We start from the raw sequence: 27,510 nt of genomic DNA on the forward strand, positions 1-27,510 counted from the left end.
GGAGTGGGAGAGCAGCCTGTCCGTCTCAGAGAACACTAAACCTAGGCTTGTTTCTTGAGAGGCAGCCAGTCACGTGACCAGTCACAGGGCCTTTAGAGGAGGAAGGAAGTGGGAAAACAAAAAACGAGGAAGCCCGTACCAAATTCCCTGAAGTGACAAACACGTCTCTGCCCTCTGGACTGTCCCTGAGCTGGACAGTCCCCAGGGGACCAATTGCTGGATGTCCCTGGCTCAGCCTGACCCCTCCTTCTCCTCTCCCTCCACAGATCTGGCAAGTGGCTATTCTATGACACCCCCTATCCTCAGCATCACTGAGGAGGAGCACGTGATTGACTCCAAGGATACGCTGACCATCACCTGCAGGTAAGAAATGGCACCACGACCCTACGATCTCCCAGATGGTGGCCTGGATCTCCCCTCTCTTGCCTTAGAGATGGGGATAGCTGCAGCCATTGGTGGCAAATGCGTTCCAGAGTCCTCTGGGGGTAGTGAGTTCTGCCCAAATCCATTTGTTTGGGGCAGGACCAGCCCAGGATACCCCTGAGGGTCAGTCTGGGCCTGCAAGAAGTTGCCCTGGACCACAAGGCAAATGGTTGGTAGAGTTAAAACCAAATCTCCTCAGGACAGAACCCAGCTCTGAGTGGAGCCAGAGGCTATGTCCGGGCTCTTCCCTGAATCTGCAGCCTCTCTCCAAAAGACCTAATAATAATGATGATAACAATAGTAATTGTGGTATTTAAGTACTTACTATGTTCCAGGCACTGTACTAAGCACTGGTGTGGGGAGACACGAGCAAATCAGGTTGGACACTGTCCCTGTCCCACGTGAGGTTCACAGTCTCAGTCCCCCTTTTACAGATGAGGTTACTGAGGCAAAGAGAAATGAAATGACTTGCCCAAGGCCACACAGTAGACAAGTGGCAGAGACGGGATTAGAACCCATGACCTTCTGACTCCCAGGAACCACTATACCTTACTGCATCTCCTAAATCCTAATACCTGACTCCCCTCCATCCTGAAGCAGGCTCAGAAACAGACAAGCCCACTCTAGACTGAGCTTGGTGTGGGCAGTACAATTGTTTTATTGTACTTTCCCAGGCGCTTAGTACAGCGCTCTGCACACAGTAAGCACTCAATAAATGCAATTGAATGAATGAATGATTGAATGAGAGTTCCTCCAGGGTCAAAGAGAAAGGACCCAGGTCCCAACTTTGTAACTTTGCAATCTAAGAGTGTAAGATTGCCTCAGTCATCCCTCCCAACCCTGGCTTCATTTTCCTGCTGCTGGATGACCTGGATGCCCAGAGAGGATTTCTCAGAACAGGCAGCTGCAGTGTCAAGCCACGTCCATTCTCTCACTGAGACCCTTTTTTAACGGCATTTATTAAGTGTTTACTAGTTGCCAAACACTGTTCTAAGTCCTGGGGTAGATACATGTTAATCGGGTTGGACACAGTCTCTGTCCCACATGGGGCTCGCGGTCCAAGTAAGAGGGAGTTCATAATCCTCATTTATGGATGAGGTAACTGAGGCACAGAGAAGCGACTTGCCCGAGGTCACACAGAAGACACTTGACAGAGCTGAGATTTGACTCCAAGTCCTCTGACTCCCGGGTCTGTGTGCCATCAATCAGTAGATCAACCAATAATATGTATTTATTCAATATTCATTATTCATTTAATCGTATTTATTTATTGGGCACTGGTTCGGTGCAGAGCACATTCTTAATCCTGGGGCGAGTACAGTAGAATCAGTAGACTCAATCCCTCCCCGCAAGGTTCTTGCAATCTAGCAAACAGAAGCAGACCCCAAAATAAATTGCAGGTTTGGGGGGCAACAGTTTAGAGCTATGGATATGTGCCGTGGAGCTTAAGGTTGTACATAGGTTTCGGGGACGTGCTAACATGGCATTTGGGGGAAATAGGATGGAGAGCTGAGAGATTAATCAGAGAAAGCCTCCTGGAGGAGATGTGATTTTAGTAGTGCTTTGAAGACAAGCAAAGCAATGGGAAGGGGGAGGAACTTCCAGGCAGGAAGGAGGACATGAGCAAGAAGACAGTGGCAAGAGAGAGAGAGAGAGAACAAGGTGCAGTGAGTTGGGAAAACAAAGCTGATGAGCTGGGTTGTAGTGGGAGAGGAGTGAGGGTAAGTAGTGGAAAGAGCTGATTAAGATCCTTGTAGCCACTGTTCTGTAGTTTCTACTTGATGTGGAGAGAAGTGGACAACAAGCGGAAGTTTTGAAGGAGTGGGGAGACATAAATCTATGGTTTGGGAAAGTGATGTAGGCAGCAGAGTGAAGTATGGACAGGGGAGGGGAGAGACATGAGATAAGGAGGTCAGAGAGGAGACTGATGCAGCTGTCCAATCAGGATATGCAAGCACTTGGACCAGCATAGTGGCAGTTTGGATGGAGAGGAAGGGGTGGATTCCAGAGGTGTTGTGGAGATACTACTGACTGATTGATTATGGAGCTTAGAGACAGGAGTCATGGATAATACGGAGTTTGCAGGCTTGAGAGATGAGGAGGTTATTGGTGTCGTCTGCTGTGGTGTTGATGAAGTTAGGTTAGTTCGGTTTTGGACGTTCTGAGTTTGAGACAAAACGTTCATAAAGAGATGATCTGGAGGCAGGTGGATCTGTGAACACTATAGAGAAAGAGCGAGGTTGGGTTGGGGAGGTAGATTTGGGAATCATCCATGAGGCGGTGGTGGTTGAAACTGGTATGCAACTCATCCTAACTTCCCCTCTGCAGCATCTTCCCCCAAGCCCCGCCAGCTTCCTCCAACGCGAATTTCAAACTTTCCCTCTCCCCTAACTTCCTTGTCTTGGCCGAGGAGGCAGCTCACACACATCAGGCCTCCTCTGTGAGCACTCAAGGCCAATCGATATCCCCAGTCCCTGGGGCCGTAATTACACTCAGTTGTGCAGGAGTGGTAGTGTGAGGGGTGGGGAGGGGCGGGTAGGTACCAGAAACCAGCATTTTTTTCCGGGACCCCAGTGGGATTTCTAAGGGTAACGCTCGGAACTGAAGGCACACCAGAAGATAGCCAAATGGGTGGTAGTCATTTGAATTGAAAATTCATGTTTTAAAGATGGTGTGTGCAGCGAGGCTGGATGTGCTTCCTGAAGCCTGTGCTGTTAGCCAACTTCTGCCTTTAGAGAGTTAGGGTCCCCCAGCCTGGGAACAGTCACCTGGACAGCAGTGACAGACCCAGCGGCCACCCACCCTACTCTCCCACCCTGTTTCTCCACCAGAGAAGCAGCGTGGTCTTGTGGATAAAGCAGGATCCTGGGAGTCAGAAGGACCTGGGATCTAATCCTGCCTGCTGTGTGAACCTGGGCAAGTTACTTCACTTTTCTGTGACTCGGTTACCTCGTCTGTAAAATGGGAATTAACACTGTGAGTCTCATGTGGGACATTTACTGTGCCCAATCTGATTTGCTTTTATCCACTCCAGAGCTTAGTGCCTGGCACATAGTAAGCATTTAACAAATATTATTGCTATTAGTATTATTACCAGGAACAGCCAGATTGAATCTAAACTCCAGGGCTGTGATCCCGCTGGTCCTTAATAGCAGGGACATGAGACCCACGTGAGTCCCTGCCAACAGAGGAGATACAAAGACACAAAGATTTGAAAACAGACACACACAGAGACACAAACATACAGAGAACGATGAAGACAAGATAACCGACCCCTACAGAGATATGAACCCGCCCATGTAATCAGATAGCAGGCACTCACGCAGAGATTCAGCTACAGCGGTAGAAATAAGCCCAGACATAGAATCGTGAACTCTCCTCTGCCGTAGGTAACAAAGATAGGAAGAGATGTACAGATGCACCCTACACTAGAACCCAAGAACCCATGGAAACATATGCACGTATTCTCTCTCCCTCTTCTCCTCGTGACTTTTAATCTCCTGGGCCCTGAGTATGGAGAGAGGGAATTCTAGGAACAAGTGGAAAAGCAGCTCCACACCCTAGTTTATATTTGGAACGGGATGAATTTTGTTCTTTTTCACTGCTTGGTTCAGGTCATGTGATCCGCCTGCTGGAATCCATGATTTTGGCCATAAATTATGCCACAGCCTTGGGCCCGAGCCTCATTGGAAAACAAAGAAATTTCCTGGTTTTCCATCCTGGAACCAGTTCCGAGCTGGGAAAGCCAAAGTAATAACAATAATAATAATAGCTGCGGTATTTGTTAAACGCTTACTGTGTGCCAGGCACTGTATGTACTAAGCGTTGGGGTGGATACCAGCAAGTCAGGTTGGACGCAGTTCTGTTCCACATGGGGCTCAAGCCCCATTTTACAGATGAGGTAACTGAGGCACAGAGAAGTGAAATATCTTGCCCAAGGTCAAGTAGCAGACAAAGGCCATACTGCGTCTATGCTACCAACTCTGAACTGGCCCTTTTGGGGCTGGGAACTCCATGAGATCCAGAGGTCTGCTATCCTGGTAGTGTCTGGAGCTGGCTAAGGGGCCGTCTCCTGCCTCTGGGCTCTGGAGGACAGCTGGCCACGGGGACTCCATCGGACTTTGGAGGGAGAGGATTCAGCAGCCTCAGCTGGCCCTGAGGAAGTTTGGCTGACTTTCCAACTTTCTCTTTTTTCTGCAGTCAGTTGGCCCTGGCTGGCTTCTCTCTCCTGTCAGCGCTTTTCTGCCCTTTCCTTCCTCCCCACTCCCTTCCTCCCGGGGCTCTCTTCCACCTCTCCCTCCCCACCACAGGTGGGCAAAGCCAAAGCCAAAGCAGGGGATTTGGGGGGCAGAAGCTGGGATGAGACCCTCAGGGGAGCAGCCAGAGCGTGGTGGATTCCCCGGGGTGCCAGACCTAGAAAGGGCAGGGGCAGCCAGCGGTTGGCGGTCATCCAGGGGAGAGAGCCTGCTACCAGCCTGGTCCCACAGAGAGAGATGGGGAGGCTTCCTCCTCAGCCCTTCCCTCCTTCACCCCCGGTGAAGGACTGAAAGCCCCCAACACTAGAAAGACCCCTTCTTCCAGAGGGTCCGCCTCGTCATTCGGAGCAGGGAGGTGGGGGACTATTGGAGAGAAGCCAGAGGGAAAGGGTTTCGGAGTGGCAGCCTGGCTTCGAAAGCTAATAGGTCAGAAAGACCCAATTTTGGCTCTTCTCGTCTCTCTTGGATGCTTCCAGGTCTTCTTGGAGACCTGGAATGAGTGTGGCTGGGAGACCAGTCCAAAAGACTCCAGGAGCAAAAACAACAGCTTTGTCCCACAGCTGGAAACCTGCGCTGGGGGCGGAGGGTCGGAGGGGAGGGTGAGAGGCAGCTTTGGCTCCTCCTCTCCCTCTTCTCCTTAACAAGCCACCCCACCGGGGAAGGAGGGGAGACCTCTGGCTATTTCCCATAAATTCCTTCTGAAATTTTATTATAAAGTCTGTCTTTAGCATTTGGCGTGCCTTTTCAGTGGCTTCATCTCTTGTAGCCATTCCGCCCCGTATCAGCTAGTTCTTCTCCGATTGTAAGCTCTCGGAAAGTAGGGACCGTGTCTTTTCTGATTCCCCTCTGTTTCGGCATCCCATACAGTGTCGAATCCCCTGGAGTTTGCATAATAGTGGGTCTATCAAACAATTATTCGATTAATCAATCAGTGGCATTTATTGAGTGCTTTCTTTGTGCAGAGTGCTATATTAAGCTCTTGGTAAAGTTCAATACAGTAGGTAGACTTGATCTCTGCCCTCAAAGAGCTTACGTTCTGACAAGGGAGAATGATAATGGTGATAATAATGATGATGATGATAATATGAAGACGAAGTGTTGTCTGTATTCATTTTTCAGCCTGTAGCCACTCAGATGATTGTTCCTCAATTACCTCATGTGTAAAATGGGGATTAAGACTGTGAGCCCCACGTCGGACAACCTGATCACCTTGTATCCCCCCCCAAGCGCTTAGAACAGTGCTTTGCACATAGCAAGCGCTTAACAAATGCCATCATTATTATTATTTGTCTGGTTTCATACTGGACTTCCCAGTTTCAACTGGTCTGTCCCCTGTCCAGTACAGATATGGCACCAGAAGGCTCTATTTCCAGTATTTTGTTTGAAGTTCCAGCTTCCCTCCACCGCAGCAATTGCCACCCAGTTGTGCGGTTCGAAACCAGCCCCAAATTATCCCCCCACAGACCCGATCCCGCGTGGGGCTCACAGTCGAAGGTGGGGGGGAGGGGAACGGGTATCGTCCGTCATGGACATCTGGGCGGACATTATTCCCAAGGACGGTCAGCGGTCCCCCTTTCAGTCAAGGTGAGAACTTCCACAGGAGACTGGAAGGAGAGAAGGGCTTCCTGTCTTACCCCAGCTGGGCAGCAGGAGCCTCTGATGAGACCAGCCCAGATTTGGCTTGGGTGTTGGGGAGGCCCCAAAGATGGGAATCAGCTGATGGTGAACATTCCACAAAATCGTCAAGTTCCGGTCAGCTCCCTGAGTCCTCTTGGGGCGTCAGGCTAGGGGCCCGGGAGGGTTTTCCAGAGAGGACACGCCCCGGGTCCAGCTCCGAGCTGAGGGTTGAAGTAACTGGGCCCGGGGCGCTGTCCACACTGCCGCTGACTCAATTCTCCTCCCAGGGGACAACACCCCCTCCAGTGGTCGTGGCCCGGGGGCCAGGAGAACCCAGCCTGGGGAGAGAAAGAGAGCCAGTCCAAGGCGCCGGTGGAAGTCGGAGGCGAGCAGATGGTGAGAGAGGAGGACTGCGAGGGCACGGACTCCCGGCCGTACTGCAAGACCCTGGTCCTCACCGGGACCCAGGCCAATGACACCGGCTCCTACAGCTGCTATTACAAGTATATCAAAGCCAGGATTGAAGGCACCACTGCCGCCAGCACCTACGTGTTTGTAAGAGGTGAGGAACCTGTGGGGTCCTGGGCCCCTCTCCCGCCAGGCAACCTAGAGTGGATTCTCAATCAATCAATCCACGGTAATGATTGAACGCTTATACTATGTGCAGAGCACTGTACTAAGCACTTAGGAGAGCATAATATAACAGAATTAACAGTCATGTTCCCTGTCCGTAACGAGCTGACAGTCTAGTGGGCACGATTCTATTAATAATGATATGCGTTTAGCGCTTACTATGTGTCAAGCCCTGTTCTAAGCGATTCTCACAAGGGATTCTCACAGGGAATCGGAGTGAGCCCGGGGGGGGGTGTCCGGAGGTTCTTCCAGCCCCACTCACCACCCCGCCAGTGCCCCTCGGCCATGGTCCCAGTTTCAGGGGAAGGTCCCCGCGATTGTGCAGAGTTTCCCCACAGATGAGCCAGCATTTAGGGACTACCCAAAAGTTGTCCGTATAGGTTGTTGGGGAGAGAAAGGGGCGGAGCCAGGGCTTGGAAGCATTTTGAACTTGAGGGAAGGAGGTGCGGGGGGAGTCGTACCTTAGCATCTTCTGCTCACCACCAGAGCACCATATTCTGCTCACCACCAGGGCACCCACCCGTCACCTCTCCCAGGGTGGTTGGGTTATCTCAGGTGGGTCAGTAAGTGTGTTGGGACTATTGAAGTAGGCAGCACGATTCAATTATTATTTCATCTTACTCTCTCAGAGATAAGGGTGTGAGGAGAGAGGGAGACTCTTTGAGCTCCATATTTATGCAAATTACATACCAGTAAGAACCTCCCCAAATTCAATGAAGAGGCCCACTAGCTGGGAGATGTCTGATAAGTGGGTGGTTTCCCCAGTCCTCCTATATGGACCCAGGAAGTGACCCCTGCAACCGTCCAAAGCCCCGCACTGCAGAGGTAGGGAAGACAGGAGAGGTGATGCCCACGGCTGCCCAGCGCCCCCTCCAGAAGATGCCAGAGGACAATTCCTCCCCAGCACAAGACACTCCATTTCTCTCTCCCGTTCATCCGTTGGGTTGTCTGAATCCACCGGCCGGGGACCATCTTCTCCCTCCAAGAACAAATCAGTATCCACCCAGCCGCCCACCCGCCTGCCCATCCCAGGGATTGTGGGAGCTCTGCTCTGTCCAGGATTTAATTCCAGCAGCGCCCGAGGCAGGGTGGGGGTGGGGGGTTGTTCCACGCCGGCTGGAATGCAGGAATTTTCAGGCCTGCTAAGCCCCGGACAGGCAGTGCAGGCCGGGTCCCAGGAGCCCGCCGGTCTGCCCCAATCAAATCCTTGGTGCTTGACCCTTGCCGGAGCCCCTCTCGTCACGGAGGAAAGAGTGGCCAAGCTCTTGGGGGAAGTTTCACACTTGTCGGTCACACCGGTTGGGCTACACAGGAGCCCCTTTCCCTGCTCCTTGGCTCAGTCCAGGGAAGCTCAGGAAGGAGTCCAGCAGCACCCTTTCCCAAACAACACCCTGCGCCCAGCAGAGAAATGCCCTGTGACCATCCGACCCTGCCCCCAGAGTGCCCTGTGCCAATCAGCACCCTGGTCCCAGCAGTGCCCCGTAACCAGCATCGCCGTGTGCCCAGCAGTACCCTGTCGCCTGCAGCATCCTGTCCCCAATAGTGCCCTGTGCCCATCAGCACCCTGCACCCAACAGCTTCCTGCCCCCAACAGTACCCTGTTCCCAGCAGCATCCTGTGCCCAACAGTGTTTTTTCCCAAGCAGTACCCTGCCCCCAGCAGCGCCCTGTGCCCATCAGGACCCTGCCCCCAGTAGTGCCCCATATCCAGCAGCACCCCACCCCCAATGCCCCCGGCAGAACTCTGAATCCAACAGTATTATGTGCCCAGCAGCTTCCCATCCCCAGCAGCATCCTGGGCCCAGTGTCCTTCCCCAAGCAGCACCCCACACCCAGCAACACCTTGTAATGAGCAGCTCCCTGCCCCCAGAGATGGCCTGGAACCAGAAGTATCCTACCTCCAGCAGCATCCTGCCCCCAGTGAGGCCCAAAGAGGCCCTGCCCTCCTCTCCCCAGTCACTTAACCTTTCCCCTCAGCCCCTACTCCCCCTACAAGGAGTTGGAATGCATCCCGGAGATAGTCTGTAGGGGACAGGGCCTGGAGGCTTCAGGTTCTGGGGGTCGGCCTGTGGCCGCCCAGCTGCGACTTTCCCCGGAGTCAAACCGTCTGAGAAGCTCAGAGCTTTGGGGGTCCCCGGGGCGGGAGAGGGCTGGAAAATCGAGGGGTCACAGAGACCCAGCCCCTCTAAGATACAGAGGAGGCCGACCTGAAGACTTAGTCTGCTGGGAATTCCTGACTCCTGATCCCGTGGCGAGATGGGTTGCCATGGTCATGTGGTTAACCTTGCTTGGGAATCTAACTGAGGTCAGGGGTCATGCACAGCCTCTCCAAGCCCCACCGACGTCAGGGGGACAAACCGGCTTCCAGACCTGGGGAAGCATATGAGGGCAGCGTACCCGGACAACAAAGCAGGAAGAAAATCTCCTCTTGAGTCACTGGAGCCAGAGATGAACAGTCTCCGTCCCTGCTGGCGGATGACCACCATCAAGCAGAAGGAGAGGATCTTGGCAGAAGCTCTCCACAAACGTTGTTGTCCGTCACTGTCACTCTGCTCCTGCTCCTCCCCAGCCTGGGCTGCAGAGTCTGCCAGTGAGAATGTAGTGGGAAAGGCAAGGATGCCGAACTGGGGGGATCTCAGCATGGTGCAGGGAGTCAATTCCTCTGTCCGGCGGGGACGGAGAAAGCCTCTACCCAGCCGGGCCAGACTGGCTCCCCACTGCATCTCTCCCAGGGATGTGCAGGTAAAGGAACCACACCCTGGAATGGTTCCCCCCCCACCCCCCCCGGGCATCACTCCCAGTGCTCCTGACCCTCATAAACAGGAAGTCCTTCCCTGGGTCCCCCCCAGTCATTATCAGGGATGAGGCAGGGTGGAGAGGGGAAAGCAGGAGGGGCACTGTGCCTTGGGGATGAGGAATTCAGGAGGGAGGGGCCATCACGCTTTGGTCTCTCCCTTCGGAGCTGAGTTTTGGGCCACCCGAGGAGGGTGCGGAGAGACTGAGCTGTGGGACTCCTGCCCTGGAACATTTGGTTATCATTGGCCCTGGCTGTTTCCCGTCCCTCCCCACACTGTTCCGTGCCGAAACCTACGAAAGCCCAAGGTTCCCCCTGCTGAACTCTACAGGCCGCAAGTCCCGTGGAGTCCAAAGTCAAGTTCTGCACAGATAGATGCCAGAGACACAGAGAAAAGGCACAGAGGAGTAGGGTCCCAGGGGATACAGAATAAACAATAATCAGAGGATTTATTAAGTGCTTTCTGTGTACCAAATACAGCACTATGCGCTCAAATAGATAGAAGATAATCAGGTAGGCCACAGTCTCTGTCCCACATGGGGCTCACTGTCTTAATAGGAGGGAGAACAGGTATTGAATCCCCATTATAGAGATGAGGATACCGAGACCCGTGCTCTTTCCACTAAGCCACACTGCTTCTCAGAGAGCTATCACTGGCCCTCGGTGCTGAGAGGTGCAGGGCTCAGGACTGTGTCTCCTGATGGGGCGAAGAGTTGGAAGGAACTGGAAGAGAAGTAGAGACCAAATGACCTTTCAGAGAGCAAACTGGTTCCCGGCAGGGGAATGGAAAGAAAATGGCCATCTGCCCTACTCCCCCTCCCCACCAATCTCTGGGGCAAAGCTGGTCCAGTTCCAGCTCCTGAACCGGAGGCCACCCTCCACCCATCTCCTCGGGGTCCTTGGGACCAGAGAAGACCAGATCAGGCCAGCCTCTGAGCCCCTCTCCGTCTCTCACCATCTCCTTACCACCCCCTGCAGTGCCCAGGGCCAAAGAGTCATTTTCTAATTTTGCTCCTCTCTACTTCTCTCCCACCTTCTCCCCCCGGCGCTCTCCCTACTTCCCTCTCCCACCTCTCTTCCCCTTCTCTCCTCTACCCCTTAGATTTTGAACAGCCTTTCATCAACAAACCCGACACCCTGCTCATTAACAAGAAGGCCAACACCTGGGTGCCCTGCTTGGTGTCCATCCCAGACCTCAACATCACTCTGCATTCGGTAAGAGTCTGTCCCAGATGCCCTCCCGCCTGGGATCCCCTGAGGAAAGGGCAGCCAGGACGCAAGAGGCCCAAATGGCTCTGTCAGAGGCATTTTCCCCACTGACGAAGGGGTGAAGCTCAGAGAGCCTGACGCCCTATTCAGGGCTCTCTCCCCTCCAGCCCGCCTGCCGTGAAGAGGTGCCCGTTCCCCAAGAGCGAGGGCCTCACTACCAGGGGCTGGGGGAAGGTGCAGGTGGAGACCACCCTTCATTGGCCTCACCGTCTGTCCCTCTGATCTGTGCTCTTGTCTCTCCAGCAAAGTTCAGATATCTATCCTGACGGGAGAACTATCCTGTGGGACAACAAGAAGGGGATGCTGGTACCCACAGCCCTCATCAGAGATGCCCTGTTCATACAATGCCAGACGTTCCTCCAGGGCAGTATCTTCAAATCCAACTTCTTCCTGGTTCACGTCACTGGTAAGGGGGCGGTGGGTTGTGGGATGGGGCATCAGACCATAGGTAGAAGGCACCGGCCATGAATTTGGGCCATAGGCCATGGGTAAAAGCCACGAGCCAGGGTATGAGATAGGCACTGTGGATACAAGCCACGGACCATGGGTATGAGACATAAGCTATGGGCATGTGCCACAGGTCAGGGGGATATGCTGTGGCCTGGTGGTGCTCAATCAACCAGTGGTGTTCACTGAGTACCTACTGTGTGCCAGGCATTATATGAAGTATCTGGGAAGCAAAAGAAATACTCTGCCCTCGAGGAGCTTATTACGTAGTGAATTGCAACCCCAAAGATCTAGTATCTTCTTGAGTCTCCTGTTCCCCTTTTTGGCCTCAGACTTCCAGTCACCTTTCAGTCTTGGAGTGGGGAGGGTTTGGGGTTTGGATCTTTAAAAGACAGTCTTGGGATGGTGTTCAGGATGGAAATCCCAGCTGTGGCACAACTGGATGGGAGGGGTGAGTGGGATCTGAGGCGGAGCTCATTCTTCTGCTGGGTTCTGGAGCCAGTTCTGTTGCAGCTCAGGGGTTCTGAACATTTAGAATTTTCTGAGCTGTTATTCTGTGTGTATTTGTGTGTGTTTGTGTCCCCAGGTAACGAGCTCTATGACATCCAGCTGTTTCCCAAGAAGGCCCTGGAGCTCCTGGTTGGGGAGAAGCTGGTCCTTAACTGTACCGTGTGGGCTGAGTTTAACTCTGGAGTCAACTTCCAGTGGGACTATCCTGGGAAGCAGGTGGGGGTCCTTCTAGCCCTTCCTCCCCCCATCCCTCTTCTCTGTGCTCTAGGCAGGGAGAAAGCCCTCTGATCCCAAACTCAGCTAGAGACAATGCCCCCAATAAACCTCCTCACTCGGTACCCCTCTCCTCAACTCGTGGGAGCCTGTGGGTTGGATTGAGGGGCTGAGAACAAGAGATGATGTGGGGAAAATGGCTGAGTGGCTCACGTTGTTCTCTTCAGTGGGTCCTAGGCCCTGGTCTGCCCCGGGGGCTCAGTTCCGGAAGGTATCCAGAAGCATCTCCTGCAGGCTCCAGGCCATCCCTGGGTTTGCTGAGGTGGGAATAGGAACCACACTCTTGGGTAGGCCAGTGACAGATGGTCCCCAGGCCCTTAACCTTCCCCTCTTCTCGTGCCCCTCTTCTCTGCCGGCAGAAGGAGCGGGCGGTAGCCGAGCTGCCAGAGCGGCGCTCCCAGCAGACGCACACCGAGCTGTCCAGCATCCTGATCATCCAGAACGTGAGCCAGCAGGACCTGGGGAAGTACGTGTGCACGGCCAGCAACGGTGTTCAGCACTTCCAGGAGAGCACCGAGGTCATCGTGCACGGTACGGCCCGAAGGGGTGGTGAAAAATGGATTCGACTCCCGCGGTCATCCCTGTTCGATATGCGCCCTCCTACGGGCGTCCTGATTGGTCAGGGGGCCCATTGGTTGGCAGTCGCCTCCCTGAGTGTTGGGGATTCTCTACTGCTCCCCTGACCCTTATGCCAGCCAGTGGGACTCTGGGAAATGGGTGGAGATCACAGACTAGAAGCAGGAAAAGTCCAGACTGTAGCAGAGTTCCTAGTGGGGAGACTGGGGAAAGACTACTGGTGGTTCTATCATCCTTTCCCAGTGGTCTGCCCAAAACTCTTCTCGCAAGTCTTGGATGGACATTGAGGAATAGATCACTCTGAGTTAATTTAGGTCATAAAAGCCACTCTCCACCAGAAAACTCCTCTCAAATATATACCTTAATTGATGCAGAGGCAACCAGTGGGCTCCTGACCGTCTCGAGACCGTAAGCTAGTTATGGGCAGGGAAAGTGTCTGCTAATTCTGTTGCATTGCACTTTCCCAAGTGCTTAGTACAGTGCTCTGCATGTCGTAAGTGCCCAGAAGATACGATTGATTGATTGAGAAGTTACTGATCTGCCAAGGTGCCTCGATTTCCCATCCTGAAAGGGGAAGAAGCCAGTAAGGCCTGGGCGAGTCAGATGGCGGGGCTTCCTTGGGGAGGGGGTGAGCCCTGTTTTCACTGTCCCTTCTTTCTCCCCCACCTCTTGTCTGGGGCTGTGCAGAGAAGCCCTTTATCAACGTGGAGTGGAGGAAAGGCCCCTTGATCGAGGCCACTGCAGGAGACGAGGTGGTGAAGCTGCCGGTGAAAGTTGTGGCATACCCTCCGCCAGAGTTTCAGTGGTAATGCGTTTCTGAGGAGTTTCCCTCCTCCAGGCTTGGGCCCCCCCCCCAGGTCAGGGGCCAGGAAAAGGGATATGGCGGCCTGTGGGGTGGGAGGAGAGGATCGGGAATTGGAGGGGGTGGAAGTGGGTGGGTGGGGCTGTCTTCCAAATAGTCACCGGCCCTGGCAGGCGAGCGCTGACGTGTCCGTGCCTACAGTTTCCACATCGGTAAAATGGGGATAAGGTTACCTGCCTCTCTTTGAACTCTGTGGTCCTGGTTCGTTTGTTTTAAATGGTATTTCCTAAGCCCTTACTATGTTCCAAGCACTGTACTAAGCACTGGAGTAGATGCAAGTTAATCAGGTTGGACACAGTTCCGGTCCCACATGGGGCTCACAGTCTTAATTCCCAATTTACGGACGAGGTAACTGAGGCCCAGAGAAGCGAAGTGACTTGCCTAAGGTCATACGACAGATAAGTGGCAGAGCAGGGATTACAACCCAGGTCCTCTGACTCCCGGGCCCATCCTCTCTCTGCTAGGCCATGCTGCTTCTGTGTCCAGAGGTTGGCGGACTGGTCTCGGGTCCATAGGCTGGCAAACTGAGGACATCTAATCAGCCAGGCTTCGCATAAGGGGCCTGCACTGGGTGGGAAGGGCCCCTTGAGAATAACACACCCAAGCTAGTCTACCCCAAGCGGAAGGGACCCCTTCTTGGGAGCCCGATGGGGGTGCCGTCCTCCGACTGCCTGCGTACACGTCGCCTCGTTTCGGCGAAAGCCCGTGACCTTCCGGGGTTCCTCTGGAGGCATCTGCTGCTTGTCTCCTCTACGGGAAGATAGCTCTCCTGAGTTTCCATGGTTTCAATCATGCATGGTTTCAATCATTCAAAAAAGCAGGAGTCCCCTGCTTTTGCCCCACTCCAGGGTTTCCCAGAAGCTCACTCAGCTGACGGCTGGCACGCCAGCCACCCGGGCCCGCTCTGGGGTTGCCCGCAAGTAGAGACTGCGAGGGAAAACTTGTGGGGAGGGATGACCCGCAGCATAGGTTAGAGATCAGAGCCGTGGAAAGAAGGTAAAATCTCTCGTGGAGGGAAGAAAGAAAAGAACTCTCTCTCATCTACCAGTTTTGGGGCAGCAGAAGCTTGAGGTGGGGACCACATAGGGAAGTAGAGGAAGTGCAGGCTCCTGCTGCCATCGGAACCCCCGATCCTCTGGCACCATCCCCCCAACCCAGCCGAGCAGCGGTGGGGAGGAAGGGGAGTTTGGGAGTGGGGTCTTCTCGTAGATGACCCCAGACCTTGGCTTCTCCCTCTGGGGACCCTGGAGAAGGGGGCCCAGACTCAAATTCCCTTCAGCACAGGATCAGGAGTCAGAAGATCGGGGTGCTAGTCCCAGCTCCGCCGCTTGTCTGCTGTATGACCGTGGGCAGGTCCTTTAACTTCTCTGTACCTCAGTTTCCTCCTCTGGAACATGGGATTCAGTACCTGCTCTCTCTCCCCATTATACTTCGTGCCCCCGGTGGGATAGGGACTTCATCTGCCCTGATTGTACTGCATTTACCCCACTGCTTAACACAGTACTTGGCGCACATAAAGGGCTTAGAAATGATCATTATTACTATTCATCTGCATTTCCCCTCCGCTCCCCACCAGGTACAAGGATGGAAAGCCGGTCACGAGCCGGCAGTCGCAGCATTTGATGCAGATCAAGGATGTATCGGAGCAGAGCGCGGGCACGTACACCCTGCAGCTGTGGAACGAACAAGCCGGCCTGAGGCAGAACATCAGCCTGGAACTGGTAGTCAATGGTAAGAGGGAGCTGAGGGACCAGCCAGGCCGGGCCAAGGGCCCTGCCGAGGGATCGGTTGCTCTGGGCTCTCAATCCCAGGAGCAGTTTTCTCCTAGTTCACTGTGGGCAGTGGATGTGTATTGTACTCTCCCTAGCGCTTAGTACAGTGCTCTTCACACAGTAAGCACTCTGACTAAGACCCCGCCAGGTCTCTGGCTAGGACTTGGGACAGCTTTTGGCATCTCTCCTTGTAGCTCCTCTCGGTTGCCGGGGTCGCCTCTGCACTGGTTTAAACGACTCTGAAAAAATCCCCGTCGCGAGACCGCTGTCCCTCGAATATTTAATAGTATTTATTGAGCGCTTACTCTGTGCAGAGCACTGTACTAACCACTTGGAACGTACAAATCAGTAACAGATAGAGACAGTCCCTGCCCTCTGACGGGCTTACGGTCTCATCGGGGGAGACGGACAGACGAGAACGATAGCAATAATAATAGCGGGAATATTGCTCTCGGTAGTCCGAAGGAGGCGGGACAGCTTCTGCCTAGGGTTCCAGAAGCTGGGTCAGAAAAGGAGTCTGGATCAGGATTGGGGATCTTGTCTCCCAGACGCCCTAGCCCTCAGGGTCCACCCCTCGCAGCAGAGAGCGGAGTAGCGTGGGGCCGGGGACCCAACACAGATCCGCCCAGAGGAAACAGACACACGGGGCCGAGGTTCCCCGTGGCTCTGGCTTGAGTCGCTCGGCCAATGCCGCGTCTTCCCCACTGCTCGCAGTTCCCCCTCACATCCATGAGAAGGAGGCCTCCTCCCCGAGCATCTACTCCCGCCACAGCCGCCAAGCCCTGACCTGCACCGTCTATGGCGTGCCGCCGCCCGAGGGCATCCAGTGGCAGTGGAGGCCGTGGACGCCCTGCAAAACGTTCTCCCGACGCAGCCTGTGAGTGTCTCCCCCGCCCACACCGGGGAGGGAGGGAGGACCATGCGGGGCCGGGGGAGAACAGAACCAGGCGGGGAGGGAAGGCGGGGAAGGAGGGCAGCGTCAGAGCAGTCGGCGGGCGGACGTGTGGACGGGGTAGATCACTGTAGGGGAGGAAGATTCCAACCGAACGGGCCATGGGTCTGCCCCCCGTCTTCCCACCCCGCTAGCCTGGCCTGGCTCCTTGTGTTTATTTAAATTCCTGCTGCCCTTGGGGAACGGCGGGTGTTTTCATTGTTGTCTGAAGGAAGTTCCTTCTGTAGAGCCAAGGCTGAGAGCCAATCAATCAATCCTTGCTATTTATTGAGCACCTACTGAGTGTGAAGTGCCGTACTAGGCGCTTGGGAGAGAATGAGAGAAAGAAGACCCTAGTCTACTGGCCGGGACGATTGAAGTCGAGGGGGGTCTATGCTGAAGGGAGAATTCCCAGAACTCTGGCTGAAATCAGCGCGACTTAATGGAAAGAGCACAGGCCTGGGAGTCAGAGGACCTGGATTCTAATTCCGCCTCTGCCACTGTTTTGCTGTGTGACCTTGGGCGAGTCACTTAACTGCTCTGTGCCTCAGTTTCCTCATCTGTAAAACGGAGATTCGATCCTACTCCCTCCGAGCTAGACTGTGGACTGGGGAATGTGCCCAATCTGTTCACCTTGTATCTATCCCAGTGCTTAGAACAGTGCGTGGCACATCGTAAGCATTCAACAAATACCACAGTAATATCAATAATAATAATGGTAATAACAAGCTCTCAGAGCTGAGGGAGTGTCCTCACCGTCGCACAGCCCAGAAGCCACAGCTGGCTTCCCTGGTCCGAGGACTGACAGAGCCATCCACCACCCTACTCTGAACACGCCCCAAAACTCAGAGCGTCTTCCATAGATAAAGGAGGGCAATAAAGATGATGGATTCTCCCATCGGGAACAACGAATGAGCCTCCCTTCTGAGACTAGTGGTCTCAGTGGTATTACCGATTGTTTCCTGGGTGCAGGTGCAGAGCACTGTAATAATAATAATTATGGTATTTTGTTAAGCGCTTACTATGTGCCGAGCACTTTCTAAGCACTGGGGTAGATACAAGGTAATCAGGTTGTCCCACGTGGGGCTCACAGTCTTAATCCTCATTTCACAGATGAGATAACTGAGGCACAGAGAAGTTAAGTGGCTTGCCCAAGGCCACACAGCAGATAAGTGTCAGGGCCGGGATTAGAACCCACGTCCCCTGACTCCCAAGCCCCAGCTCTTTCCATCGAGCCACGCTGTACTAAACACAGTAGGAACTCCTCGTGGGCAGGAAGAGCGTCTATCGACTCCATTGCATTGGACACTCCCAAGCGTTCTGTACAGGGCTCGGCTCAGTAAGCACTCAGTACATAGCACTGGTGGATAGATAGACATAAATCCGGCTTGGGGATCGATGAGAGTGTTGGAGGTTTGTACTTGCACTCTCTCGTCCCTTCCCTGCCACACATGTTCCCGTGAGTAGAGAGTGGAACAAGTGAGTATGCAGGCAGGGGTGCAGAACATTGCGAAGTACATGCGCTGTCCTTGCCCTGTTCATTTATATGAATATCCGTCTCCCCCTTTCATTCATTCAATCGTATGTATTGAGCGCTTACTGTGTGCGGAGCACTGTGCTAAATACAATTCGGTAGCAAATAAGAGACAATCCCTACCCAACACCGGGCTCACAGTCTCTAGACTGTAAGCTTGTTGTCGGCGGGGAATGTGTCTATCAACTCTATCATATTGTGCACTCCCGCGCTCTTAGCACAGTGCTCTGCACCCAGTAAGTGCTCAATAATTACGATTGATTGATTGATCCTGTTGACCAGGACGGTATTCTACCACTGTCTTGGAACAGGAAGGAAAAAGCAAAGGAAGGAGAGAGAAATGGAAGGCGGGCGGGGGGAGAGGGAGAGAGGGAATAGTAGATCAAAGAAAGACTAACAGAGAGAGAGGATCTAGACAGATAGGCAGACAGATGGCAAAAAGAGAGAGAAAAGATCTAGAATGGGCAGAGCAGCAAGCAGACAGACAGAGAATGAGGAGGAAGAGAGGAAAGGCCCTTTCCTTGGGGGAAGTGGTGGAGGCAGGGCTCGTTGCTGAGCTCTAAACAGTGCTCTGAGAAGCTGGTGAGGGAACTGGGGCATTTGCAAGCCCTTGGGAGCCCATGGTGGCCGTGGCAGGAAACAGAAGGGGTGATGAATGAGTAGCACTGTCTCCCAAGGCCACCGTGTCCCTGCTCTGGGCAGCTCCGGAGGATGCGAGAGGCTTCTGCCTGACTTCCTGTTGTTTACACAGAGCCTCCCTGCCGACCCCCACCACGCTGGCATTGAGACGCAAGCTTCCTGACGCCTGTCGTGGGCACTGCCAGCCCTCCCTCCCATCCCCAGGGCTTCTCAACCTGACTGGAAATGCCAGTACCGGGTTCTTCCTTCCCTAACCAACCAGCTGGTGGGGACCACTCTCTCGGTTCTTCAGTCCTGTGGTGAGGAGACCCGGACAGAACCCGGAACGATCACTTCATTCGTTCAGTTGTATTTATTGAGCGCTTACTGTGTGCAGAGCACTGTACTAAGCGCTTAACTGAGGATATTGTCCAGGTATCCCCAGGAGGGTTCCTGATGGAGCCCTTGTTCCTAAAAGGGCTGCAGTCAAGTCTCATTATCCTCAGCTCCTTGAGCAGATTCTAGGAAGAGCGTCTCAGGTCTGTTCTTCTTACGCTAAGCCAGATTTCATGGGAGGTACAGAGGAAGACAGAACAGCACGGTGGTTTGGGGGAGGAGGGGAAGTAGCCCCAGTAGCCTTGGGACCCCAGGTTTTTGGGGCTCCATATAGACTGACTACATATCCGAGCTTAGTCGAAACAGACTGTGAGAGCCCCGCTGGGACGGGGACTACGCCTGACCTGATTATCCTGTAGACCCTAAGTTCCTTGTGGTCAGGGATTCAAGGATCGTGTCTACCAACTCTATTGTACTGGGCTTTCCCAATCACTTATTACAGTGCTCTGCAATCAATAAGACCTTAATAAATACCACTGAGTGATTGATTGACTGTATCTACTCCAGTTCTCTGTCAGTGATTTTAGCACATAGGAAGTAGTTACCAAATAGAGAAGCAGCGTGGCCTAGTGGAAAGAGCACGGGCCTGAGAGTCAGAGAACCTGGCTTCTAATCCCGGCTCTGCCAATTGCTTGCTGGGCAAGTCACTTAACTTCTCTGTGCCTCGTCTCCTCAACCGTAAAGTGGGATTAAATACCTGTTCTCCTACGTACCTAGACCGTGAGCCCCATGTGGGACAGGGACTGTGTCAAGCCTTATCAACTTGTACCCACCCCAGCACATAGAACAGCGTTTGACCCATAATAAATGCTTAACCAACACCGCGATCCTTACGCGTTCGTTTATGTCGGTCTCCCAAATCAAGGTTGGAGCACGTGGGTCGTGCTCAACTTAAGTCTCCAGAGCACTGTGCAATATGCAGCTGGTAGCTTTAGAGTTCTGGGGTACTTTATCCCCTCATTTGCCCCATCTCCTTTTCCTCCCTCTCCCACTCACAGTATCTGAGGAGGAAGGGAGGGTTTCATCAAAAATAATATGATCATCCTTCTCCTTTGTCGATGTCTTTCGAATTCTCCCTTGGGCTCTCTCCAGCCTGGCAACATGACTTTGTTGAGGGTCTACAGGTTGCAGAGCACTCTATCAGGCAGTATGGACCTATGCTGTAGAATCTACAGGGTTCTTGCTCTTGGAAACTATTACAGCTGACAGAATTATGCCCATGTAAATGCAGTAATAACAAAAGAGTCTGGAGAGGGAAGAGTGGATTGTTCCTTGTGGACAGGAGAATCAGGGAGCTCTTCCTGGTGGCGTAAAGGAGGAGTGGGATGTGATCTGGCAGTCAGGAGCAGGGTGGGTGTTAGGCGTATGAGGGTCAGTTTGGGTCCAAGTTCCGGGGCTAGAGAGGGAATATCGAGTGGGTTGAGGCTACTAGAAGTCAGGCTTGTCTGGAACAGAAGGTCCAGGATAGGAAATGGAGTCAGAGGAGAGCAGTTCTTTAGGGTGGGGCTGGCTTATAGAGAGCCAAAAGGCAGTGATGAATGGATCAAACAAAACTTCACTAAACCGGACCCTAACCTTGTTTTGTCTTGACCTGCCCCGGGCCTGGCCCAATTTAGTTTCATTAATCATGGTCTGAGCTCCAGACGACTTTCGCTTTCCACGGGATGTAGAAATAAGGTCATCCTGCACACAGCCCAACCCAAAAGTTGTCCAAAGGTTTTGGTTCCAACCCCGTCCGATACAGGTTAACCCATGGGGCCGGTAAGGCTGACTGGAGCTGTTAACCTCTTCCGGTCTCCTGCTCTCACCCCCCTCACTTTCTCTCCTTGTGCCATCCTCACTCTCTCCTCCCATCGCCCGTGGAGCAGCAGCCGACGCCAGGCAGCACGGAGGTTCCAGAGGGACCGGATGCCCGAGTGCATGGACTGGAAGGACGTGTCCACCCAGGATGCCGTGAACCCCATCGAGAGCATCGAAACCTGGACGGAGTCTGTGGAAGGAAGGAATAAGGTGAGGTGGGGAGCAGGGGGCGGCAAGGGAGGATGGTAGCCCTCCCCAGATCCTAGAGGAGCCGTGTGGCCTAGCGGAAAGAGCTTGGGTCTGGAAGTCAGAGGGCCTGGGTTCCAGTCCCATCTCTGCCACTTGCCTGCTGCGTGATCTTGGGTGAACTTCTAAGTGCCTCGGTTTCCTCGTCTGTAAAATGGGGATCAAATACCTGTTCTTCCTCCCACTTAGAACGAGAGCCCCGTGTGGCCCAGAGGCTGTGTCTGATCTAATTACACCGTCCTTACCCCAGCATTTACTACAGGGGTTGGCACATAGTAAAGGCTTAAAAAAATGATAATGATAATTATTATTTTTATTATTATTGATCTGCTGTTTGGAAATGGGAGGTTGGGAGAACTCCAGAGAGAGACAGTGATAGACAGAGAGGCTGAGAGGTCAGAGCTTCTCCAGGAACCTGACGGTGGTTCTCCTTGGCCTCCAGCCTGAGGGAAAGTTTGGGGTAAACTGAGGAGGGGGCAAGTGGGGATGTCCTGGGAGCAACATTATCACAGTTCTAAATTTCCTGGCGTGAAGGTGCTTGGAAGGGTTTTTGGTTTTTTTCAGTGGTATTTGTTAGGCACTCACTATGTGCCGGGTACTGTCCTAATCGCTGGGATAGATACAAGATAATCGGCAAACCCTATCCCACACAGGGTTCACAGTCCTAATTCCCTTTTACAGAAGAGGTACCTGAGACCCAGAGAAGTGAAGTGACTTGCCCAAGGTCACACAGCAGATAAATGGCGGAGCCAGGATTAGAACCCACTTCTGATTTCCAGGGCTGTGCTGTACCCACTAGACTACTCTACTACACTGGGCAAGAATCAGGAGTTATTATTATTATCATTATTATTAACAACGATAGTAATAACAACAGTGGTATTTGCAAAGCGCTTACTACAGGTCAAGCACTGTGCTAAGCACTGGGGTAGAAACAATGAAATCAAGTCAGCAGAGTCCATGTCCCACTTGGGGATGACTTGCTGTGTGACCTTGGGTTTGTCACTGGGTAGCTCTGAGCTTCAGATGGCCCCTTCTCTCACGAAGGCCTTATGAGGTATGTGAGACTGGGGCTGGAAAAAGGCTTTTGAGCATTTAGGAAGAAAAGGATTATTGTCCCGATCTACACTCTGAGACTTTCCAACCATATAACTCCCCAGCTTGCTGAGCTGGGCACGAATAGAGCCAGACCTTAGGTTCAGGGATTTGGGATTAATAATCACAGTAATGGAGATGGTATTTGTTAAGCGCTTACTAGGTGCCGAGCTCTGTTCTAAGCGCTTGGGAAGATACAAGGTAAGCAGGTTGTCCCACGTGGGGCTCACCATCTTCATCCCCATTTTCCAGATGAGGGAACTGAGGCACAGAAAAGACACGGCTTGCACAAGGTCACACAGCAGACGAGTGGCCGGACTGGGATTAGAACCCAGGTCCTCTGACTCCCAAGCCCGGCTCTTTCCACTAAGCCAGTTGCACGCTGATTAGGGATTGGGGTGGGGGGGCTGGCCCTGACTCCGGGGCTCTGGCAAGGATCCTTCCCGGACCTGTGCTTGGGAAGGCCACCCATCCTGTTGCCTGGGTCCATTCGGATTTCATATGGGGACGTCCTGGCCTCCAGAGACGCAGCCTGAGTTCAAAAGGACTATTGGAAATCCCCGCTGCCTGTCCCACGTCCTTTGGCTCCCGGCCTGTCCCACGTCTCACTCTCCGTGTTCCAAAGATGGTCAGCTTCCATGGCTAAGCCGCGGCTCCAACTCCCCGCTCACCCAAACGTCAATACTTAGAGGGTTCCTGCTCTCTCTGCTGGCACCGTGATCGGGGAGCAGCTTCGAGCTGGCACCGGCGCCCAGGGAGGGCCATCGACCCTCACTGTAGTCCATCGCCTGGGCCATCACTCGGCAAGCTTCCCCGATCCGACGACAGCGGAATCGCAGTGGCAAGTGAGGAAAGCCCATGCCTGCCCTCTCTCAGGAGGGTGCAAGTGGGATCTCTCCCCTTTCGCTGGCCCGGTGGAGTGGGGAGTGTGTGCATTTGAGGGGAAGTGAGGTCATTCCTGTCCCCTCTCAATATATGTGTCGCTGGCCACCAGGTTGGGCAGTGATGCTCAAAACAAATGCCTGGAGAAAGGAACTGGCGTGAGAGGAAGTGGGCACAAGTCACTGCTTGCATCAGTGCCCCCAACCTCCCTGCACCGGATAGAGCGCGGGCCTGGGAGTCAGAAGGTCACGGGTTCTAATCCCAGTCCTGCCACTTGTCTGCTGTGTGACCTTGAGCTAGTCACTTCACTTCTCTGGGCCTCATTTATCTCACCTGTAAAATGGAGATTGAAACTGTGAGCCCCATGTGGGACAGGGACTGTGTCCAATCCAGTTTGCTTGTATTCAACCAATCACTAGTACACTGCCTCGCACATGGTAAGCACTAAACAAATACCACAATTATTATTATTATTATTACTGAGTGCTAAGATTAGTGTGGGAGTGGCAAACCGCTGGGTCTGGGAGCTCAGAGAGGCGAGGATCCTCTTAGTTTCATTAAGGCCCAGACAGGAGAAGGAACTGGCCAAGATCTTTCAGTGCATAGAGAACAGAGGCTTATGACCAACATCAGTAGCCGTTAAAATACCTTGAGTGTTTATAAAGTTTTAATTTTTCCAAAGTTCTGTCACAGGAGTTAGCTCGTTTTATCCTCAAAGGGAGTTCTGTGAGGTACAGGCTGATGTTATTTTGCCCATTTTACAGATGAGGAACTTGAGGCTCCGAGAGGGTAAGACTCACAGGACAGGATAGTGGCAGACCTGGGATTAGAATCTTCTGATTCTCAGTCCCGTGCGCTAACCACAAGACCACTCTTCCTCCCTGTCAGGATTTGCTTCCGAAGCTGGGTCTTCCCGTAGTTAGGTTAAACAAGCACCATCTGTTTCTACTAACCTAGGAGTGTCGGCCCAGGATTGCTTTGGCAACAGTCCCTTTTTCTTCCTTTTAGTAAGCTCCTTGTGGGCTGGGAATCTGTCTACCAAGTGCTTAATACAGTGCTCCACAGACAGTAAACACTCAATAAATATGATAGATTTAACCGACTGATCTCAGTCAGCAAAGGCAGTTCTGCAAGGGGGGGAGAAGTCCAAGGTCTGTGTCACAAGGCCTTCAACGGCAGACGGTCACAAGGCCGGCAGGGGAACGAGAGATGGCGGGGAGGGGGTTGGAGGAAGGGGAGGGACCCCGGTGAAACTGGAGGTTCAGGGCTCCAGGTGGAAATGCGTGTGAGCGAAGTCACCGCGTGAGTGTGAGAAGTCCCCTTTGCCCAGTCGCGCTGGCTTCCTCCCAGGAAATGGCGGCTTCTCCCCGATCCCTGCAGCCCGACCAGGGCCACTCAGCTGCTAGCCGGCAGCCCATTCTTTCCATCCCCCCCGTGAGCCGTAAGTGTCAGAGCTCGGCGCGCTCCCCCATGACTAACTTCCTGTGCGAGGCGAGAGTGTCAAATGGACGGCACACAAAGAGGGATGGAGGCCCCGAGAACAAACAAATGGCTCCCCGTTTCCTAAAGTCACTTCCTGTTTTCATACACACCTCCAAAGTCACTTCCTGTTCCAAAGCCTCAACCGGGAATTGCTCTTCGGGCCACCGAGAGGCACGGGAGGAGAGGTGGCTTTCTCCGCCCCGCACATCCCCCCAAAACTTTGGAAGCCGGGGTGAGGAACTGCAGCCTTGGTTTGGGGGGTCGGGCAGGCTGGCCAGATGGTTTCACTCTCAGAGTGCCCATTCGTCTGGTTTTGTGTACTTAGTCTGGTACATACTGGGCGCTAGATACCTCTGTGCCCCATCTTTTGATTTTATACGCTCGGCCTGCCTCCGCCTCAGCGCCTGCCGCTGAGCTCCACAGCTCAGAAGCGTTTCCCGTGTTAACAGGGATCTGGTGGGGGACGCAGTGGCTCCAGATCAAAGTTGAGGTCTGGGGGGCCCTCCCCCAGTAACATCCTCTACCGTGGGGATTTCTACAAAGAGCCTTTAATGTCTTCTCCTGACACCATCACGGTAGAAAATGTCTGAAGTGTTTGGCATTTTCAAGCACATTCAGTGGTCATCTTCCTCCTAGTCCATATGGCAGGTGTAAAGGAAGCTGGGAGGAAACATGAAGGAAACATCAAGATCATGCCCTCGGGCTGCCTGAATCAAGAAAGGGCTTCCAGGAATCTTCATGATCTTTCCCCTTTTTTCATGTATGTTTCCTCTCTCCCTTCTCGTCAGTCGAGCATCTGAGTTGGAGGAAGGGCACTGATGCGGGGCAGAGGTCTTGCAAATTAAAATGAAAACAGCCCACTCTAGGAGAAGACCCTTGAACCCTGAAGAGCAGATCGGCTGCTTGATGGTTGAGGAAGTTCAGGAATCATAATTCATTAGTCCTAGAGGTTGACGTAATAACTCATAAGATTAGTAACAGTCATCACTTACTCTGTGCCAAAGCACGGCACTTAAGTGTTGGGGTAGATGTGCAATAATTAGGTCAGACGGTTCCTCTCCTAAACGGGGCTCACGGTCTAAGCGGGAAGGCAGGAGGGTATCTTAGTCTCATTTTAGAGGAGGAAACTGAGACACAGAGGAAGTGACTTGCTCAAGGTCACACAGAGGTTGCGTGGCAGAGCTGGGATTCGAATCCAGGCCACCTGAATCCCGGTCCCAAGGGACTGTGTCATCCTATCGCTATTATTATAATTACTATTATTGCTATTACCACTGGGATGGATTTATTGAGTAGGACTGTTCTGACTTTTCGGGTCCTAGCGTGGCCTAAAGTAGGGAGCACAGGCTTGGGAGTCAGAGGGGCTGTTTACAGTCCCCAAGGAGTTAATCTGGAGGGGAACTTACGGTCTTGAGGATGAATTTGATTCACCTACCCCAGCTCGTAGAACAGTACTTGACATATAGTAAGTGCTGTACAATATTATTATGATTGTTATTATCACTGCCGCTGCTAACACGGCCTGAAAGTTTCCCAGAGGGCCTAGAAGAGTTTAGGCAGCTGTCAAAGTTAGCTGAGCAATGTCTCAGGTCTAAATTCATTGGTGGGCTCCGTCTCCTGTGCTATTCCTGTTGATATCACGTCAATACCTGTCCCTTTTAGGGAGCAGGGATCATGCCACATCCAAGCCTGAAATACAGAGGATGTTTTGGGAGCATAGACTAACAGTGTTAGCTGTACTTGTGTGATCTTTGCTCATCTTCCTCATCATTATCATGAATTTCAGGTTTCCGTATTTTCAAAATAAGCCTGCTTTCCTTCTCCTCATTCCCTTCCTCTTCTTTTTCCTCTCCTACCTTTTCCCTGCTCATACTCCTCTTCTTCCTTCTCCCCTCATGCCAAACAAGCTATCTGTGCGATGAGGTATCCGACAGCTCAGATGTCAGTATACGAGCTGCAGTGCACCATGAGATAAGAATGAATGTCATTCCGGGTGCTCGTTTCCAAAGAAGGGTGCCACCTGTACAGAGGAAGTCTCTTTTTTATGGTAGCTGTTAGCACTTACTGTGTGCCAGGCACTGTTCTAAGTGCTGGGGTAGATACAAGTTAATCAGGCTGGACACAGTCCACGGCCCACATGGGGTCATTTTACAGACGAGGTAAATGAGGCACTGAGAAGTGAAATGACTTGCCTAAGGTCAACCAACAGGCAAGCGGTGGACCTAGGATTAGAATCCAGGTCCTTCTGACACCCAAGCTTGTGCTCTCTCCATTAGACCATGCTGTTTCTCACTAGGCCATGCTGCTTGGCATGAGGCTCTGTAGTCCCCTGGCTGAGGGCTGGTATACTGGGTTGGTTTGTCCTGGATCCCATGACCCTCCCTTCCCATTACTCATTTCTCTCAGGACAGGAGGCTGAGCGATTTGGTCGTGAAAGGAAAGGGGCTAGGAGTGGGAATTCCTGATTTCTTTTCCTAGTCCGAACTCCTAGCCTCACCTTATTAGCAGAAATGGTAATAATAGTATTTATTAAGCCCAAACTCTATGTAGAGTACTGTACTAAGCACTGGGAAAGACTACACAGATGGGAATTAGACATGGTCCTAATCCCTCTGGGGGCTCATAATCTAAGCGTATAAGTGGGGAGAAGGGACCGGAGACAGACACATCAGGAATGAAGAATTGTTAAACCACAACGTGGACAGGTAGAGTACACAAAATGAAAACAAAACCTGTAACCTTCATCATTAAAGTGGGCCCAGGAGGGCACCTGGGGAGGCGGGGTTCATTCATTCATTCAATAGTATTTATTGAGCGCTTACTATGTGCAGAGCACTGTACTAAGCGCTTGGGATGAACAAGTCGGCAACAGATAGAGACGGTCCCTGCCGTTTGACGGGCTTACGGTCTAATCGGGGGAGACGGACAGACGAGAACAATGGCGATAAACAGAGTCAAGGGGAAGAACATCTCGTAAAAACCGATGGCGACTAAATAGAATCGAGGCGATGTACAATTCATTAACAAAATAAATAGGGTAACGAAAATATATACAGTCGAGCGGACGAGTACGGTGCTGTGGGGATGGGAAGGGA

At 52.8% G+C, this 27,510-nt stretch overlaps 1 protein-coding gene across 2 annotated transcripts in view; it reads left to right on the forward strand.

Annotated features, from left to right (window-relative positions):
• The window catches only part of FLT4 (fms related receptor tyrosine kinase 4), a 99,975-nt gene that overhangs the window by 41,587 nt on the left and 30,878 nt on the right, over positions 1-27,510 (forward strand). For both annotated transcript variants that reach the window (XM_029051462.2, XM_029051463.2), the window contains exons 2-11: positions 267-363; positions 6,584-6,858; positions 10,825-10,937; positions 11,235-11,397; positions 12,025-12,164; positions 12,581-12,752; positions 13,485-13,602; positions 15,236-15,390; positions 16,146-16,308; positions 20,779-20,920. In XM_029051462.2, coding sequence (XP_028907295.1) covers positions 267-363; positions 6,584-6,858; positions 10,825-10,937; positions 11,235-11,397; positions 12,025-12,164; positions 12,581-12,752; positions 13,485-13,602; positions 15,236-15,390; positions 16,146-16,308; positions 20,779-20,920 — 1,538 coding nt within the window. The remainder of the gene's footprint in view (positions 1-266; positions 364-6,583; positions 6,859-10,824; positions 10,938-11,234; positions 11,398-12,024; positions 12,165-12,580; positions 12,753-13,484; positions 13,603-15,235; positions 15,391-16,145; positions 16,309-20,778; positions 20,921-27,510) is intronic.

This window comes from Ornithorhynchus anatinus, chromosome X1, assembly GCF_004115215.2.
Source record: "Ornithorhynchus anatinus isolate Pmale09 chromosome X1, mOrnAna1.pri.v4, whole genome shotgun sequence".
Classification (NCBI taxonomy): Eukaryota; Metazoa; Chordata; class Mammalia; order Monotremata; family Ornithorhynchidae; genus Ornithorhynchus; species Ornithorhynchus anatinus.